This window comes from Sciurus carolinensis, chromosome 8 (genome assembly GCF_902686445.1).
Source record: "Sciurus carolinensis chromosome 8, mSciCar1.2, whole genome shotgun sequence".
In the NCBI taxonomy this organism is placed as follows: Eukaryota; Metazoa; Chordata; class Mammalia; order Rodentia; family Sciuridae; genus Sciurus; species Sciurus carolinensis.
Genome location: NC_062220.1, coordinates 68,666,419 through 68,684,270, shown reverse-complemented (window position 1 = coordinate 68,684,270; position 17,852 = coordinate 68,666,419). Strand labels below are relative to the sequence as shown.

Genomic DNA, 17,852 nt, shown 5'->3' with positions numbered 1-17,852 from the left:
TCTATAAGATGCAGGGTCTCTGGTCTGATTCTGAGGTCCTTGATCCATTTTGAGTTGAGTTTTGTGTAGGGTGAGAGATAGGGGTTTAATTTCATTCTGTTGCATATGGTTTTCCAGTTTTTAGAATAGTATTCTTTACAAGGAGGTTGAGGAGAGGGAAGTCCCTATTTCAACTACCATTAAGTAATGGAGACATCAGGTATCATATCCTCCAGGGTAGAATTCATGATCTGTGTATGTTTCATGTATGTTGTGATAATACTCACAACATGACCAGAATAGTAGAATAGTTTATGTGGAGAATGTGCCCATACAAGATTTTTTCAAAAGCATACATTTGTGAAGGTCAAGATGAAAGAAATCCACTAAATGTCAAATAAGTCCATGAAAAGAAATTATTACTTTATATTTTACAATGGAGAAATCTGAGGAGAAGCAAGCAAAACATATTTCACAGTGTGGTTATTAGTTTTCATTATAGGCCCCTCCTTCTGGCATAAATTTTCATGTCTCACAAAATAAAGTATATAAGAGCAGCTGAAATAGGTCATGTGTGCATTATTGTAGAGTGTGTGATTTACTTGGTTTGCTCTCCAGAGGCTGATGAGGAATTTTTTTTCTTTTGCATGGGGGTATGGGTACTTTATCTTTTGAAATCAAATGCAGTTGTAAGAAATAATGCAGACAGATCCTGTATATCTTCCATCCAATTTTACTCAACAATATCTTGCCTAATGATAGTGCCATATCACAACCAAGAAATTGACATTGATATAATTCGCTGAGCTTACTCAGTTTTACATGTATTCCTATATGTCTGTGTGTTTCATTCTGTGCAGTTTTATCTTATGTATAGATTGCCATGGTCAAAATATAGAAGTTTCATCACCTCCAGGTCAAATACAGAAGTTTCAAAGATCCCTAGTACTACTGTTTTCTAGCTACATCTGTCTCTCTCCTACCTTCCTAACCTCTGTCAACCACGGATCTAGTCTCCATCTCTAATTTTGTCATTCAAAAATGTGATACAAATGGAACTATGCAGTAAATAATCTTTTGTCCATCAGTATAATTCCTTTGAGATCCATCTAAGATGTTGCATGTGTCACTGGTTATTTATTGCTAAGTACCATTCCATGGTCTGGATACACTTGTTTAACCTTTCACCCATTGAAGGATATCTAGGTTGTTTCCAGTTTTTTAATATTTACAAATAAAGATACCACAGATATTTAAATGTAGGTTTTCATGTGATTCTACATTATTATTTCTCTGAAATAGATGCTCAAGGGTGCAATTGCCTGGTTATATGGTAAACATAGCTTTGTAAGAAGCTATCATATTTTTCCCCAGAGTATTTGTAACATTTTACATTCCCAGCAGCCATGTATGAGGGATTCACTTTTTCCACATCCTATCTAATTGTCACTATTTTTTATCTTAACCATTATGATAGGTATATAATATCTTTTGTGGTTTTGACTCATGTTTCCCTAATAAGAAATAATGTTTAACCTCTTTTCATGAACTTATTTGCCATCCATATATCTTCTTCACTGAAATGTCTGCTTCTGTTGCTTGCCTTTTTCTCTTTGGACTGACTTTGTTTTGTTTTGTGTGCTGGGGATTGAACTCAGAGCCCTGTGCATGCTAGGCAAGTGCTCTACTGCTGAGCTGTATCACCTGCCCTGACTAGCTTTTAAATGTTGAATTCTGAGAGCTCTTTATATATTCTAGACACAAGTACTTTGTTGAATATGTGGTTTGCAGTTATATTCTCCTAGTCTATACCTTTTTACCTCTTCCCACGGCCATTATCAAAGCAAAATTTTTAGTTTTAATAAGATCCAACTTTTCAATTTTCTTTTGTAGAATGTGCTTTTGTTATCAATTTTATAATTCGTTGCCTAACCCTAAGTCCCAAGAATTTTCTCTGGTGCTTTATAGGAGTTTTATAACTTTAGAGTTTTACACTGAAGTCGATGACCTGTTTGAGTGAATATTTATGTAAGGCATGAGGTCGTGTTTGCAGTTTTATCTTTTTGCCAAAGTATATCTAATTGCTACCATATCATTTATCGAAAAAACTACCTTTCCTTCACTGAATTGCCTTTGTACCTCAAAAAATAGTTGGTCATATTTATGTGAATCTGTTTCTGGGTTCTGTACTGGTCATTTATCTATGTGTCTTTTCCTCTGTTAATATCATACTCTTATGTTTATTGTAGTTACCTAGCAAGTCTTGATATCAAGTAGAATGATTCCTTCCCCTTTATTCTTTTTTAAAATGTTTTTGAGCTATTCTAGATTCTGAGTCCTTCCATCCAGAGACTATTTTATTTCTGCAAAATTACCATGCCTATAATTTGAATTGTAATCAAGAAAAACTAGCGCCTGGGTTTTTGGCCTCCAGAATCAAGCAGGGGTCTAACCCTCTAACTGAATTAGAAATGATACTGTACTGTCCTATTCAAATATACTTTCTTCCTTTTTTCCATATTTTTATTTGTGCATTATAACTATACACAATGGTGAGATTCATTGTTACATATTTATAATGTACACAATATAACAATATATTTTGACAAACATCATTTCCAGTATTTCATCTTTTCCTCCTCATCCCCCCAACATCCCTTTCTTCTACTCTACAGATCTCCCTTTGATTTTCATGAGAACCTCCACACCCTGCTACATGCACCCACACATCTTTCCTTCCCTTTTTCCTCTCTAGCTCCCGCATATGAGAGAAAATATACCACCCTTGACTTTCTGAGCTTGGATTATTTTGCTTAACATAATGGTCCCAAGTTCTATCCATTTTTCTGAAAAGGACATAATTTTGTACTTCTTCATTGCTGAATCAAACTCCATTGTGCATATATTCCATGTTTTCTTTATCTACTCATCTACTGACAGACACCTAGGCTGGTTCCATAGTTCAGCTATTGTGGATTGTGCTGCTACAAATATGGGTATGCATGTATCACTATGGTATGATGACTTTAATTCTTTAGGATAAACACCAAGGAGTGGTATGACTGGACCATAAGGTGGTTCCATTCCTGGTCCTTTGAGAAACCTCCATACTGATTTACATAGTGGTTGTACTAATTTACAGTCCCACTAACAGTGTAAAACTGTTCCTTTTTCTCCACATCCTCTCCAGCATTTATTATTGTTTGTTTTCTTGGTGGCTGCCATTCTAATGGGAATGAGATAAAATCTCAGTGTAGTTTTGATTTGTATTTCCCTAATTGCTAAAGATATTGAACACCTTTTCATACTTTTGTTGGCCATTTGTATTTCTTCCCTTGAAAAGTGTGTTTCATTGGTTTGTCCATTTATTAATTGGTTCTTTGTTTTTGTGATAAGTTTTTTGAGTTCTTTGTATATTCTGGATATTAATTCTCTGTCAGAACAGTAGCTAGCAAAGATAGTTTCTCTCTTTACATTCTAATTATTTTCTTTACTGTATGGAAGCTTTTTAATTTGATGTCATCCCATTTATTAATTATTGGCATTATTTCCTGAATTTTAGGAGGTTTGTTGAGAAAGTCATTGCCTATATGCTGGAGTATTGACTTTTATGTTTTCTTCAAGGCTTTGCACAGCTTCTGGTCTAATTCCTAGGTCTTTGGTCCATTTTGAATTGACTTTTGTGCAGGGAGAGAGATAAGGATCTAGTTTAATTCTTCTACATAAGGATAAGGAGATTTTCCAGGACCATTTCAAATATACTTTTTAAAAAGGGAAACAACTATTTCTATAAATAGCAATTCACCAAATAGTACATGAATGCACTTATTCTATGTATTCAACTTTATATGTATGCTAGTTTTAGACCTTAACTCCAATAAGATTCCACTTCATTTTATTCAAACTTCCCAACAATTAGAAAATCTATTAATGTTATTATTACAAGAGTAAAAAACGTAACATAATGGAGCAAACTCTACAGGCAAGAAATAATTCAGACTACTTCCTCACCCCATTAGTACAATGGTAGAAATTTAACAGTTAACTTAGAGTGATTCAAATGCCAATTCATTTTCTCCTAGTTTCCTTTGTTTTCTTTCTTTATCTAAGTCAATGGCTTTCAAATATTATGTTAATATTTGTGTACACAGTCATGTGTGTTGCAATATAAGCAATTTATAAAAAGTTCCAGAGAAATTTTAATTACATATGAGTGAAATCTTAAATCAATTCCTGAAATTTAACTTTAAGTCAATCTCCAAGTTACATGTGATAATCCCCCAATTACAGAATTAAAGCATTTTTAGACTAGAAGACACTTAAATAAGATGGAATTTAGCATTTCCCAAAGTGTTCTCCTAATGTTGCATGAAATGTTAGTCTAAGTTGGATAAAAAATGCCTTTCATGGTACTAGGACCAAAACAGACATGAAGATAATAGAAGAATAGACTACACAGAGACAAACCCATGTAAATACAGTTATTCATTACTAGACAAAGGTGCCAAAAACACTCCTTGGAGAAAAGATAATATTTTTAACAAATGGTGCTGGGAAACCTGGAAATCCATATGTAGAAGAATGAAACTAGATTCCTATCTCTCGCCCTGCAAAAAACTCAACTCAAAGTAGATCAAAGTCTTAGGAATTAGACCAAAAACTCTGCAACTACTAAAAGAAAATGTAGGCCTAACACTCCAGCATATCTGCACAGGAACAACTCCTTATCAAGACCCCAAAAGTACAAGAAATAAAACAAATCAATAGGTGGGACGCCATCAATTAAAAAGTTTCTGCACAGCAAAGGGAACAAGGTCATATAAAGAGAGAACCTATAGAGAGAAGCTCTTTGTCACTTGCTCTTCAGATAGAGCATTAATATCCAAAATATATAAAGAACTCAAAAAATTTAACACCAAAAGAATAAATAACCCAGTTAATAAATGGGCAGAAGAACTAAATAGGCAATTCTCAAAAGAAGAAATACAAATGGCCAACAAATATATGAAAAAATGTTTAACATCTCTAGCAATTAGTAAAATGCAAATCAAGACCACATTGAGAGTTCATCTCACTCCAGTCAGAATAGCAATTATCAAGAATATGAATATCTATAAATATTGGCAAGAATGTGGAGAAAAAGGTACACTTATACATTGTTGGTAGATTTGCAAATTAGTGCAACCACTGTGGAAGGCAGTATAGAGATTCCTCAAAATATTAGAAATGAAACCACCATGTGACCCAGTTATCCCAATCCTCAGTATATATTCAAAAGATCTAAAATCAGCATCCTATAGGGATGCAGCCACATCAATGTTCATAGCAAAGTAATTCATGCTAAGCTATGGAATCAGCCAAAGTGTCTGTTAACAGATCACACACACACACACACACACACACACACACACACACACACAAGCATACACACACAAGTATTCCTCAATCATGAAGAAGAGTAAAACTGTCATTTCCTGGGAAATGGATGGAACTAGAGACTATTATGCTAAGTGAAATAAGCCAGACCCAGAAAGTCAAAGGTTGAATGTTTTCTCTGATATGAAGAAGCTAGTCTAAAATAAGGGGGAAAAGAAAAGAGGAAAAAGAAAACACGTTGGGGAATTCCATCAAAATAAAAGAAAATTCAGGGAGTAGAAGAAGGGAATTGGGGGGGGGGAGGTGGATGGGATAAGAGGAAAACAGTGGAATTAATCTGAACTAACTTTCCTATGTACATATATGAATATACCACAGTGAATTTCACCATCATGTACATCGACAAGACACCAATTTTTTTAAGAAAATGTAAGTAAATAGTAGAAAGATCAGAGGAAAGGGAATGGAGGAGGGAGTAAGGAGGATAAGTGTAGAACTGGGGACTGAACTCTAGCAAATCATATTCCATGTATTTATAATTATGGCAAAATGAATTCTAAAGTTATATATAGCTAATATGAACCAATAAAAAATGGATATGAAGATGCTAATTCACAATGGGGGGGCTAGGAAAGAAGAGAGTTACTTTAGATTAGGTAGAGGGGAGTGAGGGAGGGGAGAGAGAACAGGGGTAGGAAGGATAGTAGAATGAATCAGACATTATGAGCCCATGGACATATATAACTATATGACTGGTGGGATTCTACATTGTGTATAATCAGAAGAATGAGAAATTATACTCCATTATGTATGATGTCTCCAAGTGCATTCCACTCATGTAAAACTAATTAAAACAAATTTAAAAATTAATTTAAGAAAATGGAAAAATGCCTTCCATGAAATAAGTTTGGGAAATGCTAGATTAAACAACTTTCAAGAATTAGATTTGTTTTTGTTTTGCTTTATTTTTCTCACAGAAGTATTTCACAGGGATTTAATATGTTGATAACCATTATGAGTCTCCTGGAGAGGACTATAGGATGCAGTATCTCTCAACTTTTTTGTCCTCAGCACCCTTTCATGATGGAGAATCCTGCTGATCTAGATTTCAGTTCAACACATTTTAGAAGCATAAGTCTTTATTAAATCTAAATCTATAATTTAAATAAACTGAGACTCAAAAATTATTACACCTAATGCCATCCAGCAAGCAAAGTTGGGACCATTCACCAAATAGTAATAAATTTAAAGGCCTGATACTTCTTTGTACAATGTTAAACAAGCATAGGAATATCCAAATATAATCATTAGATATACCTAACTATACTTCAGTATTTACCAACTTTTTTATTTTCAGTCTAACCTTCATTCTATTTCAGACTCGAGAGAAGTAATATTTTCCTAATTCAATGTCAGTTGACTCCCTTGGAAATACAAAGAACTGTGATTCAGATTCTTCTAGGTATCTTGATATCAAAAGGATTTCTTAGTGGTGTTTTCTTCCCGTCTCCAGTAAGAGACATTTGCCTGAATTTATAACTTAACCACCTGTCCTGATTCTCTACTTAGAGCTTCTGGGACTTTTTGTTGTTGTTATTGATTTTTTTGTTGTTGTTATTGATTTGTTTATTTGGTTAGTTTTTTTGATTGTTTGCATTTTTTTAAACCATTATAACAAATTCTTAAAAGAGAGAGAGAGAGAGAGAGAGAGAGAGAGGAAGTAAGAAAAAAATTTTTTAAAATAAAAGGCTACCCTATGGTTGAAAATGTTTTCTAGTCAATGGCAACTGGTTTCCAAGTCACTTAAGTTCTCTTCCAATCCTTCAGTCCTGATATCTAGGACTTATTGTGTTTTACATTATTTGCTACTATTACTACTCTATTTAACAGTCGTTTAGTAAGCTAGGATTTCACTGCACTTTGAACACAATTAACCCTTTCTCTATACATTAACATTGAAACAAAGAGGATTTTTAAAATAGTGACTCAGGAATATTCTCTCAGAAGCTACATGTGAATAATAGAGAATTGAGGTGGCAATTAAGATAGTGTTACTCCTGCAATGATCTCATCTCACTCGTGACCAGATCCCTTCATGGTACATCTGTGGGACAGTAGGCATCAAAATGGGTTGTTTGTCATACAGACTGGAACTTTGTCTCTCACTTTATCCCAAAGAAGCATGATTTGTTCCATGGTGTATCTGAACCCAATAATCAGGTTAAAAAGGGGTTCAACTGAATCTATTTATTTTAAGAGAAAGTTATTTCCCAAGGATGCCTTAAAGTCTCCAATTCATTTTGTACATATTGAAACAACAGATTTAACAGTCAGGGTTTGAATTCTTCTTCGTGTCTATGCATTAGTCTTCACTATTTGGCCTAAAATGACACACAAAGAATCTACATCGTGTACAACCATAGAAACAAAAAGTTGTACCTCATTTGTGTACAATGAATCAAAATGCAGTCTGTAAAAATAAAAAATTAAATTAAATTTTAAAAAGTAAGAATTCCCAGTCAACAGACACTGTCTCGGGTGGTTTCCTCAAAGCAGAGCCTGACACAAGAGTTGGTGTGACGTGATTCCTTGAGGGAGTGCCATCAGGAGTAATTACAAGACTGAGGGCAACAAACACAGGCCAGCCATGTGCCAAGAGGAGATGCTGAGCATGAACCAACGTGCAGTGGATCCCAGCCTGAGGCAGTGGTGTCAGCCTTTTGAACCCTGTATTCATCAGTCATTGGCTGCCCCGGATGGGGTATGGGGACAGATGGTGACCTCTCCCATGCTAGGAGATTCCCATCAGGATGAGGGCACCAACAGCATCCACAACCTTGAAGATCCGCTGAACTGGTATTAAGAGTAGATGAACCGTTAACTTTCCAGCTTAACCAGTTGCTTCTTCAGTCTTTTGCTCCTCTTGGGCCACCTTCTGTGTAGCTGTTTCTGTTGTGTTCAAGGGTGGCTCAGTTGCTCGAAGGCTCAAGATGAATGTGACCGGGGTGCCTGCCGTCCTACCCCTGGCAATCTCCTGTTGGGCCGCAGCACACAGCTTACGGCATCTTCTACCTGCGGGCTGAATGGAGCCCAGAAATACTGCATCCTCAGCTACCTGGAGGTGGGTCGGTCCTTTGTTTACTTGCTGGGTCATTATTTAATCAATGATGTAGGTTTTTCCTGTACACCTGGGCTCACTCAGACAACACTGAAGAATGAGACAATAGTCCTTCCTGAAGTCGCCCAGGCAATATAATTAAAGGTCTAGGAAATCTTAACTAATCAGAAAGTACAGAAAGTCTGCCTAATCCTATTTCCTATTACATTCAGAATTAGATGGGAAAGTCTTTTGGGTTCAATCTCTGAAGGGAATTACAATAAAATCTACTGGTCTACTTATCACTCCCATAGAGCAAACATAATTGACTCATGCAGTGAACATCAAAGATGCCTCACAGGGCTGGGGAGATAGCTCAGCTGATAGAGTGCTTGCCTTGCAAGCACAAGGCCCTGAGTTTGATCCCCAGCACCACAAAAAAAATAAATAAATAAATAAAAGATGCCTCAGGGCCTCAAAACCATTGCTCTGAACATAAGTCCCCATTGCTCAGCCTTAGGTAGATAGACATGCAGTATTTCAAATGGAGGTACATCAACCTCTTGATACCTCTTGGAAGTTGCATTGTTTCAAAACCATAAGTTCCAAAGTGAGCATATTTTTGCGCCTTTTCCCCTTAAAGACCAGTTTTGTAAGAAGGCCAGTGGCTTTTCAGGGTTCTTCCTCCCTGTGTCCTGGCAGCAGAACAAGCATCCAAGGTCATCTGAGTATCATACCTGCTGAGAACCCTGAGACAATCACGTTCACCCTTAAAGGAGAGGATGTGCAGGAAGGAAGTTGGACATAAGCCTAATGTTAGTGGATCAGGCTTTTCCATGTATTGTTTATTTAAGGCAACTTGTTTAGGTCTCTGGGAAATGCTTTGTATTCTAATTAGTTTTGAGTAAAAGAAGATGATTATAAATAAGTGGAGACAATACTTGGGGGCTTAACACTGTTCTGCTTGGGAAGTACTTATGTAAGAAAGCAAATCCTCTACATGTTGCAAGGAAATTGCACGGTGGAAGTTTTGCTCAACCCTAGGCCAGCTGGGATAGGTGGCCTTTCAAGTGACTTTACTAAGTCCATGTGCTCCAGACAAAAGTGGTTCTCAACTCTAAGGTTAGAAACTTCCCAGCACTAGCATCACCCAGCTTGTCCTTCAACCTCTGGCATTTGCTCCCTGTGGTCATGAGCCAGTACACCCTGTCAATAACTAGAGATTGGTGATTCTCTATCTCAGAGTTGTACCACCAAAAATAAACGTAAATCAGAAAATCAAAGAAAACTCTTTTTTTGTTGTTGTTTGGAGAATGACAGAAAGCTTAGAGCTGGGGAGGGGGCAGTGACTCAAAATATTTCAGGCTGACAAGTATCACAGGTGGGGCTACAGCTACCAGTCTGTCAACAATTGTGCAGTGAAGAGAATGATCGTCCTCCACCCATGAGCTAAGTCAGCTGCCAAGCAAAACTTTTTCTTCAGAAGCTTCAAGTCAACGCTGATGCATTGCATTTCCCAAGTTAGAACGCCCACATCTAATGGCCACAGCTAAGAATCCTGTGTAACCAACCTAATGAAAGTCATTGCTTCTAAAATGTTTACAGAAAAAGCCTGTAAGACCTGAAGTTAAACATTTTCCCTAATAATTTTCATAGTATTATTTAAAATACTTTGAAGACTTGACATTTTTTGGTGGAGTCACAAGTTTTCTGCTGATCTTCCAGGACAGGTCTGGAACAAACCTACTCATAGGCAGAATTGATCTAGCATCTGTTGCATGTTTGCTGGTTTGTTTGTGGTGCTGGGGATCAAACTCAGGGCTTCATGCATGCTAGGCAAGCACTCTATTACTGAGCCACATCCCCAGACCCATCTGTTGTGCCTTAATCTTCAAAGAACACCTTGATTTTCTTCAACAATAAGTTTAAGGTATCCAGTGATTCTAAAGCACACTGACTATGTGGATCTTTTGGAGGGCTGGTTTACTTTGACAGACTTCAGCTGAAGTAATCATTAAAATCATCATGTATCTAGTCAACAAATTTTATTGAGCATCTACTTTGTGCTATGAGCTATTCAGGTAATAGGGATATAGCAGTAAGCAAAGTCCTTGCCTTCATTCAGCTTAAATTCTAGATGGAGATACATAACATATTCTCAACTAGTATAAGGATTTAAAAAACACATAAATTAGAGAAAAGGTAGATAGTGATAGAAAGCCATGGTGTGGGAAGGTGGTGGCATTTTAATAAGGTAGTTGAAGAAAAAGGCTCTTTGAGAGGTTGACATTTACACAGGGACCTGAAAGAAGGGAAGGAACAAGAGGAGAGCATTGGGTGGGAGAAGGGTTTTTGGTAAGCTGGAGGAATAGCAAGAAGCAGGTGCAGCTAGAGCCAGGTGAGTAAAGGCAGGCAGGCAAGGAAAGTCAAAGCAGTGGCCCTGGTCAGACAATCGGCATTCACAGCGCCCTGCCCGCTGGGAACTTAAAATGTCATAGGTAATTGCTGGCACAGAAGATTGTGATGAACAGTCCCTACTTCCTGGAAGTTTTGCAAACATTCTCCTTCTGAGAGTCCCTCAAGTATGAGCCAGGAATAACTGCACAGGCCACTGACAGTTCTTTTAAAATTGCTATAGAACCCCTTAGGAGTTTTAAGCAGAGCCGCAAGAGGACACCTTGAGAGAAGAACGAAGGAACTTTAGATTATGTAGAAGGAAATGAGAGGGAGGTGGGTATGAAAAATGGTGGAATAAGACAGACATCATTACCCTATGTACATGTGTGATTACAAGAATGGTATGAGTCTACATCATGCACAACCGCAGAAACGAAATGATGTACCCCATTTGTATGCAATGAATCAAAATGCAGTCTGTAAAAAATAAATAAATAAATAATTTAAGAATATTAAGCAAGCTCAAAAGCTAGGCTTTTTCTCTTGTCACCTTTGAAAATCCTTCCTAAGCAAAACTAGTTCCAATTCACTAATGAGACCTTCTAGTCTGCAAGACAGGAGGATGGGCCTCTTTGTTGTGAATTTAATGGAAATCCTTTTCCTATGTCCCAAAATGTGACATAAAGGTGTTTGTCATGGAAGTTTTCCTACTCAAAACTGTAAAATCTGATGAAAAAGGAATGACGGTTGCAGATAACCTAGTACCCCACTCTTTCATTAATTTCTTTCCAAATATTATTTCCTTTTTTGGCTAAAGGAAATAATTCAAAAAGTTATTTTGAGTTGAAAATTGATAAAATACACCCTCTCTTGAAAATTCATAAAATACACCCTAAGTGTTTCCTTAAGTTTAAAATAACTTGCAGAACATCTGCCTCTTACAGGAGAGAAAATTAGTAATATAAATTTACCCCCAAATGTATAAGCTTATATAATTTCTAGGCCATATTTGAATTTAATTTGTCACTGTATTTAAGCACCTATTGATGGAAAAAGTAATGTCTTGTTATTTCCTCCGTTTCTTATTTTTAGCCCAATTGAAAGATAAATATAGTGAGTACAGCTTGTTTTTAGATTCAGATCAACAATGAGTAGTTAAAATTCTTTATTTTTAATTTTAATGATGGTATTTTCCAGGGGGAACAAAAATGCTTCGCGTGTGACTCCCGATTTCCCTATGACCCATACACCCAGCCCAACAGTCACACCATTGAGAATGTAATCACAAGTTTTGAACCAGACAGAGGAAAGAAATGGTGGCAATCCGAAAATGGTATGATTAAATTCCTTTCCCATTTTTTATTTTTCATATTTTAATAAGGCCCCTTCCTTTTGCCTGGTTTTAACAATGCCACAGCAAGATGTGATCCACCAACAATGTGAGCTTCATGCAAGCACAAAATATATTTTCCTTTTAAGAAAGAATATTTTGCTTTAGAGAGATCAAAGTGTATTTAAAGCATGTAACTCAGAATATTTCACTCTTCCCACGTGGAGGAGGAAACTATCTCTGTATCCTTTTGTTCTTTATAAAAAATAAGAAAGTTCATGAACAGTTGGTAAATGAAACCTAATATAAAACACACTGATGTAAACTGAATGAATAATGCCAGGGGAAGTTTGAGAATTAGCACCAGGTGCTTTTTCCTTCTTTAATACATGAAGAGAGAGAAAAAGAACATTTTCTCATTGCAAGCTAAAGCTTTTAATATAAAATTTGAATTGAAAAGATAATTGAAAAGATAATTACTAACTTGAAGTTCTTTCCTTCCTGGAATGATGGCCTCCTCTGCTCATTGGTGATATTGAGCCCCACACTGACCGTGACCATCTGTAGGTCTGAGAGGCCCACTGAAAGTGTGGACCTGATGAGGGATTCCTCTTGTCCCACCCCCAACCACTGGCCTTCTCTCCATGCCCTAACTCCATCCCTTGCATGCAGGACCTCCCCAGGGGGAGGCTTCCTCCCTCACGATGGCCCCTCTTCAACATGGGAGTAGAGTCCTCTCGGTTTCCCTTAGCAACAAAATCATGCCGTTCACCACATCTCTAGGTTGCCCTTTGGGCTCTAATTGCTCTGTTCTCTTCAGACTTCTAAACATATGTGATTTAGAGGATCCAAACCATGAGAGAAGAGCACGGGAATTAATCAGAGTTATTCCCATATAATATATGAAATATAATAATAATCATATAAGAAGATCATTTGGGGTAAGCCTAAGCTGAGGCAGTTTTTCTATGCCATCTGCTTGACAAACGCATAACTGGTGTCTACTAAATGCCATTTTATTTGGATCCTAGTTATTGTCTAGAGTTGGAATCTCCTGAATGAATAGGAGGCAGTTTTTACTGCAGGCCTGTCTTCATTGATGAAAGGTGCCATTTTTATTTAACAGCTTTCTGGTCCACATGCCCAGCATTTTTTCCACTTCTCCTCACAAAGAGAATGTCACTCTGTCACAGCCGATTACACAATGAGGGTTCTCAACCAAGCGCTTTGAGAGAGAGGAAAGTAATCTCTTCCTAGAAAGCACTGGAGCCTTTGACCCGAAGCCTGGAATATGGCCGCACTCTCAGCAGCAAATGCTTCCCTGCACTATTCAGCCTAGGGGTCTGAGCTGGACCCCGGGTCACTACAGTCACACCACTGTTGTCTAGAGTTGCACTGTCCAATCTCCTGACCCCTAGCCACAGGTGGCTGCTGAACACTTGAAACATGGTCAATTCAAGCTGAGATGTGCTCTAAATGAAAAAACACCTCAGATTTCTAAAACATCATTTAGAAAATGTTTAATAAAGCATTACAATTTTAAAATATCAGTTATAGGTTGAAATGATAATAGTGTGGCTACATTGGTTTAAATATGTTATTTAAAATGAATTTAACTCATTTTCTTTTTAAAAGTAGCTACTAGAACATTTAAAATGACTCATGTTCTACTCATGAGCAATTTTGAATGTGACTCATATTCTACTTTGGTTGGACAGTGCTGCTCTAAAGAGCTCTGGGCTTCCATCAGTTCCAGGTTGGGGTGGATGCTCCATGTCCATGCTAGAAATTGGTCACAGCTAACTCTGCAAATCCCTGGTTAGGACTTTGGTCATCTCCTCAGTCACAGAGGACCCCACAGATCCCACACTTCAAAGGGAATGTTCCAAGCTGTGTTTTATGGTAAATGAGTGAATTCTAGCTCTAATGAGTTAGCAACTGTTGGAAGAAAAGGTCGTGTTGATTTTTATCATGCTCCAGCTTGCTAGCTTCTGTTTATGTGTAGTGGGGATCTGAGTTTAAGGAAATGAACTCTCTCTTCTCACCTATGGGAAAGGGCCTGGAACTCCCTTGGGGGCATGTAATACTGCCACACAGTGGCTGAGTGTGTTGCCACCAAAACATGGATGTAGACAGGCAGTAAATCTATGCTATTCTCACATAGATTGCCTGGGCCTGGAGTAGCCTGGCAGTATGTCACAGACTGGGAGAGAGTGTTGATCACTACCTATGATTTCAAAGGTATCTTATTAAAAGTAAGCCAAAATAAAGGGTTAATGTGATAAGCAGCGATCTCTCAAAAGCATTGATTTTTTTTTTTTCTTTCTGGATTTTTCTTTAGGTCTTGATCATGTCACCATCAGATTGGACCTAGAGGCGCTATTTCAGTTCAGCCATCTTATACTGACCTTTAAGGTACAGAGGGACAGGCTGGCTGCCCCTTTACCTGTCCCACAATGCTCTGTGTTCACCTGAAATTTCACTTCCTTACAGAGAACAAAAAGCAGAATAAGTCTAGGCTCAAGCTGTCACTTGGGTTTTGTTCTTCAGGAAAATTTTAAAAACTTTATTAATCAATGAGTATGGTTAATTTTTTTAAATCTTAGAAGAGAAAAAAGAGGCAAACTCCAGGTAGTAGGTGATAAGAACCATAAGAACTAGAAAGATAATTCTTAGGAGGAAAGGATAGGAACTGGGGGTTATTTAGGGGAAGATGGAAAGATTGTGATCCACAGAGGAAGAAAATTAGACTCTTTATTAAGGTTAGTCAGCTGCCAGAGCAAATCATTGTGCTACAGTCTTTCATAATCATTCATCAAAATTTTAACTTTGACATCAGGCCTGGTACTAGTTTTGATAATAAAAAATAATCAAAGCTGATTATTGGTCTTTGCCCCCAAAGAACCTACCATCTATTCATGAAAATAAGCATATAAATGGGAAATTATAATACAAAGTACAAAAATAGAGGCAAGATTAGAATGCCAGGGGACTTAGTTGAGGAGACTAAATCTGCTCTGGGGAATCAGAATAAACTTCATGGATGGGTTTTGAAGGATGTAAAAAAGTTTGCCTGAGGAAAAGTATTCTAGGTTAAGAGAATCAAAGCAAATAGCTATAAAATATTAATGACATTAGCTTTCAACTTATGTCCCATCTTCCTTCAATTAATAGTACATATAGCCATAATAAATATTCTCAAAAATGTAATTAGATTCTGAGGACAAAGTATTTGTTAACAAATTCTTTCCTACTTATTGGAATGAAATCTAGGTGGGTAAGCTCATGGCCCACAAACGATGAAGGAAGGAGATGGGAAGCAAACCTCCGATTAACAAGTTTTCCTTTATTCTGCAGCAAGGTCCATCGATCAGGCATGGGAGGGCCCATTTTCTGGGAGATGACCCCCAGGTTTCAGAAGGAGTCTGGGTTTTAGAGTTTCGTTGGCGACTGCAGATGTGCAGTTAGGAGAGTCAGGGGTTAATTGTACAGGTTAAAACTTTACCTTAGGAAGGCAATTGTAAAAAGTCTGAAACTCATTGTCACTGGGAAAAGCTGGAAACTCAGTGTTCGCTGCTTATCTTCCTTTCTCTGGGACCCATTGTTATCTGCTTTCCTCCTCCAGGACTCATCTGCAATGGGGAAGGTAAAAGTCCAGTCCAGTATTTCAGTATTTGCCTCCTTCCTTCAAGATGCCCTGGGGTTGGGAGGGGGTGAATGTTTGCTTTTGGTGGAGATGCTGGGAATGAACCTGGGAAGGGATGAAAGTTTGCTTTTTCCCTCAGGGCCCATTGTTATGGGAAAGGATGTACTGGGAGAGATTTAATATTTGGCTAATTTCCCCTCCCTCCTCCAGAGCCACACTGTCCCTCCATTTTTCTTGGGGAGATGTCTTGTAGGAATATTATTTTCCATAACCCTTCATAAAGTAGATTTAAAAGGTACACATAAAGTTTGAAAATATGGAATTAAAAAATAAGAATGTTCAATCTGAGGTAGATAATAAAATCTGCGTTTGTGGACCATTACAACTTTTACTTATTTTCATAGACTTTTCGGCCTGCTGCGATGTTAGTGGAACGATCCACAGACTATGGACATACCTGGAAAGTGCTCAGATATTTTGCAAAAGACTGTGCTGCCTCCTTTCCGCATGTCACATCTGGCCAGGCGCAGGGAGTGGGAGACCTTGTTTGTGACTCCAAATATTCTGATATTGAACCCTCAACTGGTGGTGAGGTAAACTTTCCTTCCTTTTCAGAACTTTTCAAAACTGTAATTAACTTAAATTTAAGAAGAAATTTAGGTAGTACTAACTGAAATATAACTCGAGTCATTCAAACATGAAGGTGTCTAGATTGAAATGGTTTCCTGAATAATAAATAATAAACACATTATCAGAAATAACCCTGCACAAGAGTGCCCAGCTAAATGTAAACAGGGCTAAAATCTAAACTGGGCCCCATGGCCATGGTCACCCAGAGGAAAGAGCACCTGTTTGCAACCCTGGCAAAGGAGCTACAGGCCAGCAGCACCTCTGGTTTCGCCATCCCATTTCCATGGTCTTCAAACCACACCCAGTGGAATCTCCAGGAATATCCCTCTAGGCAAAGCTGGTGACTGGCAGAGGGTCAGGGTGGGAGTGGGGCTGGAGGTACTATTTCATCAGGGAAATAAGAAAGAATTGGTGGCAGAAGATTGTACCAGAATTCTCTGCCAGGCCCAAATTTATGGTGGCTTGCTGAATCGTCCACCACTCCACCCCAGCCCAGCTTGGGCCCCTCTTCACCAATGGTATCATCCTTTCTGTCTATAGGGACACCTGTGATGAAGAGTCAGGAAGGACTGGTTCACCCCTGGCATTCATATTTGTTTTGGGTACTTTTATTTATATATTAACCCAAATGATCATTTATATCCTACATCAGCTCAGCCTACTTGCAAGAACAAGATCTCTTTAGGAGAAAATTAGACAATTATGTTTTGGTTACATGTCATAAATTTACCTACATTTGTCTTACAGGTTGTTTTAAAAGTTTTGGATCCCAGCTTTGAAATAGAAAATCCTTACAGCCCCTACATCCAGGGTATGAATCGTTTTATGTGTTTCATGCCTCTCTTTAAATTTCAAGCCGGGAGTATTCCTAGGAACCGTATTTCCCTAGCATGCTAAGGAAGGGTCAGTCAAGAAGGGCACCTTGAACCAAAGCAACTTAAATGCACTTTGATGTATTGTTTCATTTTCATTCTCTAGACCTTGTGACATTAACAAACCTGAGGATAAACTTTACCAAACTCCATACCCTTGGGGATACTTTTCTGGGAAGGAAGCAAAATGATTCCCTCGATAAATACTACTATGCTCTGTATGAGATGGTTCTTCGGGGAAGCTGTTTTTGCAATGGCCATGCCAGTGAATGTGACCCTTCACAGAAGGAGAGGGGAGACACTTTCAGCTCCCCAGGAATGGTGAGTCATTAATCCAAAGAAAAATTGGCTCTTCTTCCTGTCTCTTGCTGTCCTGGTGCTGAATGTAGTCCAGACCTCTATGTGGAGATCAACAATTCCTGCTGGCAGTTTTTTGTTAGAGCAGGAAACTGTCATTCAACCTTGCCCAACAGGCCACCTGGGGTACTTTCCTCCAGCCAGAGTTTCTTGTGAATTATGCCACCC

The 17,852-nt window shown here is 37.9% G+C and overlaps 1 protein-coding gene across 1 annotated transcript in view; it reads left to right on the top strand.

Moving 5' to 3' along the window:
- The window catches only part of Lamb4 (laminin subunit beta 4), a 100,712-nt gene that overhangs the window by 10,818 nt on the left and 72,042 nt on the right, over positions 1-17,852 (top strand). The window contains exons 3-8 of the mRNA XM_047562692.1: positions 8,319-8,476; positions 12,047-12,182; positions 14,521-14,594; positions 16,230-16,418; positions 17,203-17,266; positions 17,434-17,648. Coding sequence (XP_047418648.1) covers positions 8,319-8,476; positions 12,047-12,182; positions 14,521-14,594; positions 16,230-16,418; positions 17,203-17,266; positions 17,434-17,648 — 836 coding nt within the window. The remainder of the gene's footprint in view (positions 1-8,318; positions 8,477-12,046; positions 12,183-14,520; positions 14,595-16,229; positions 16,419-17,202; positions 17,267-17,433; positions 17,649-17,852) is intronic.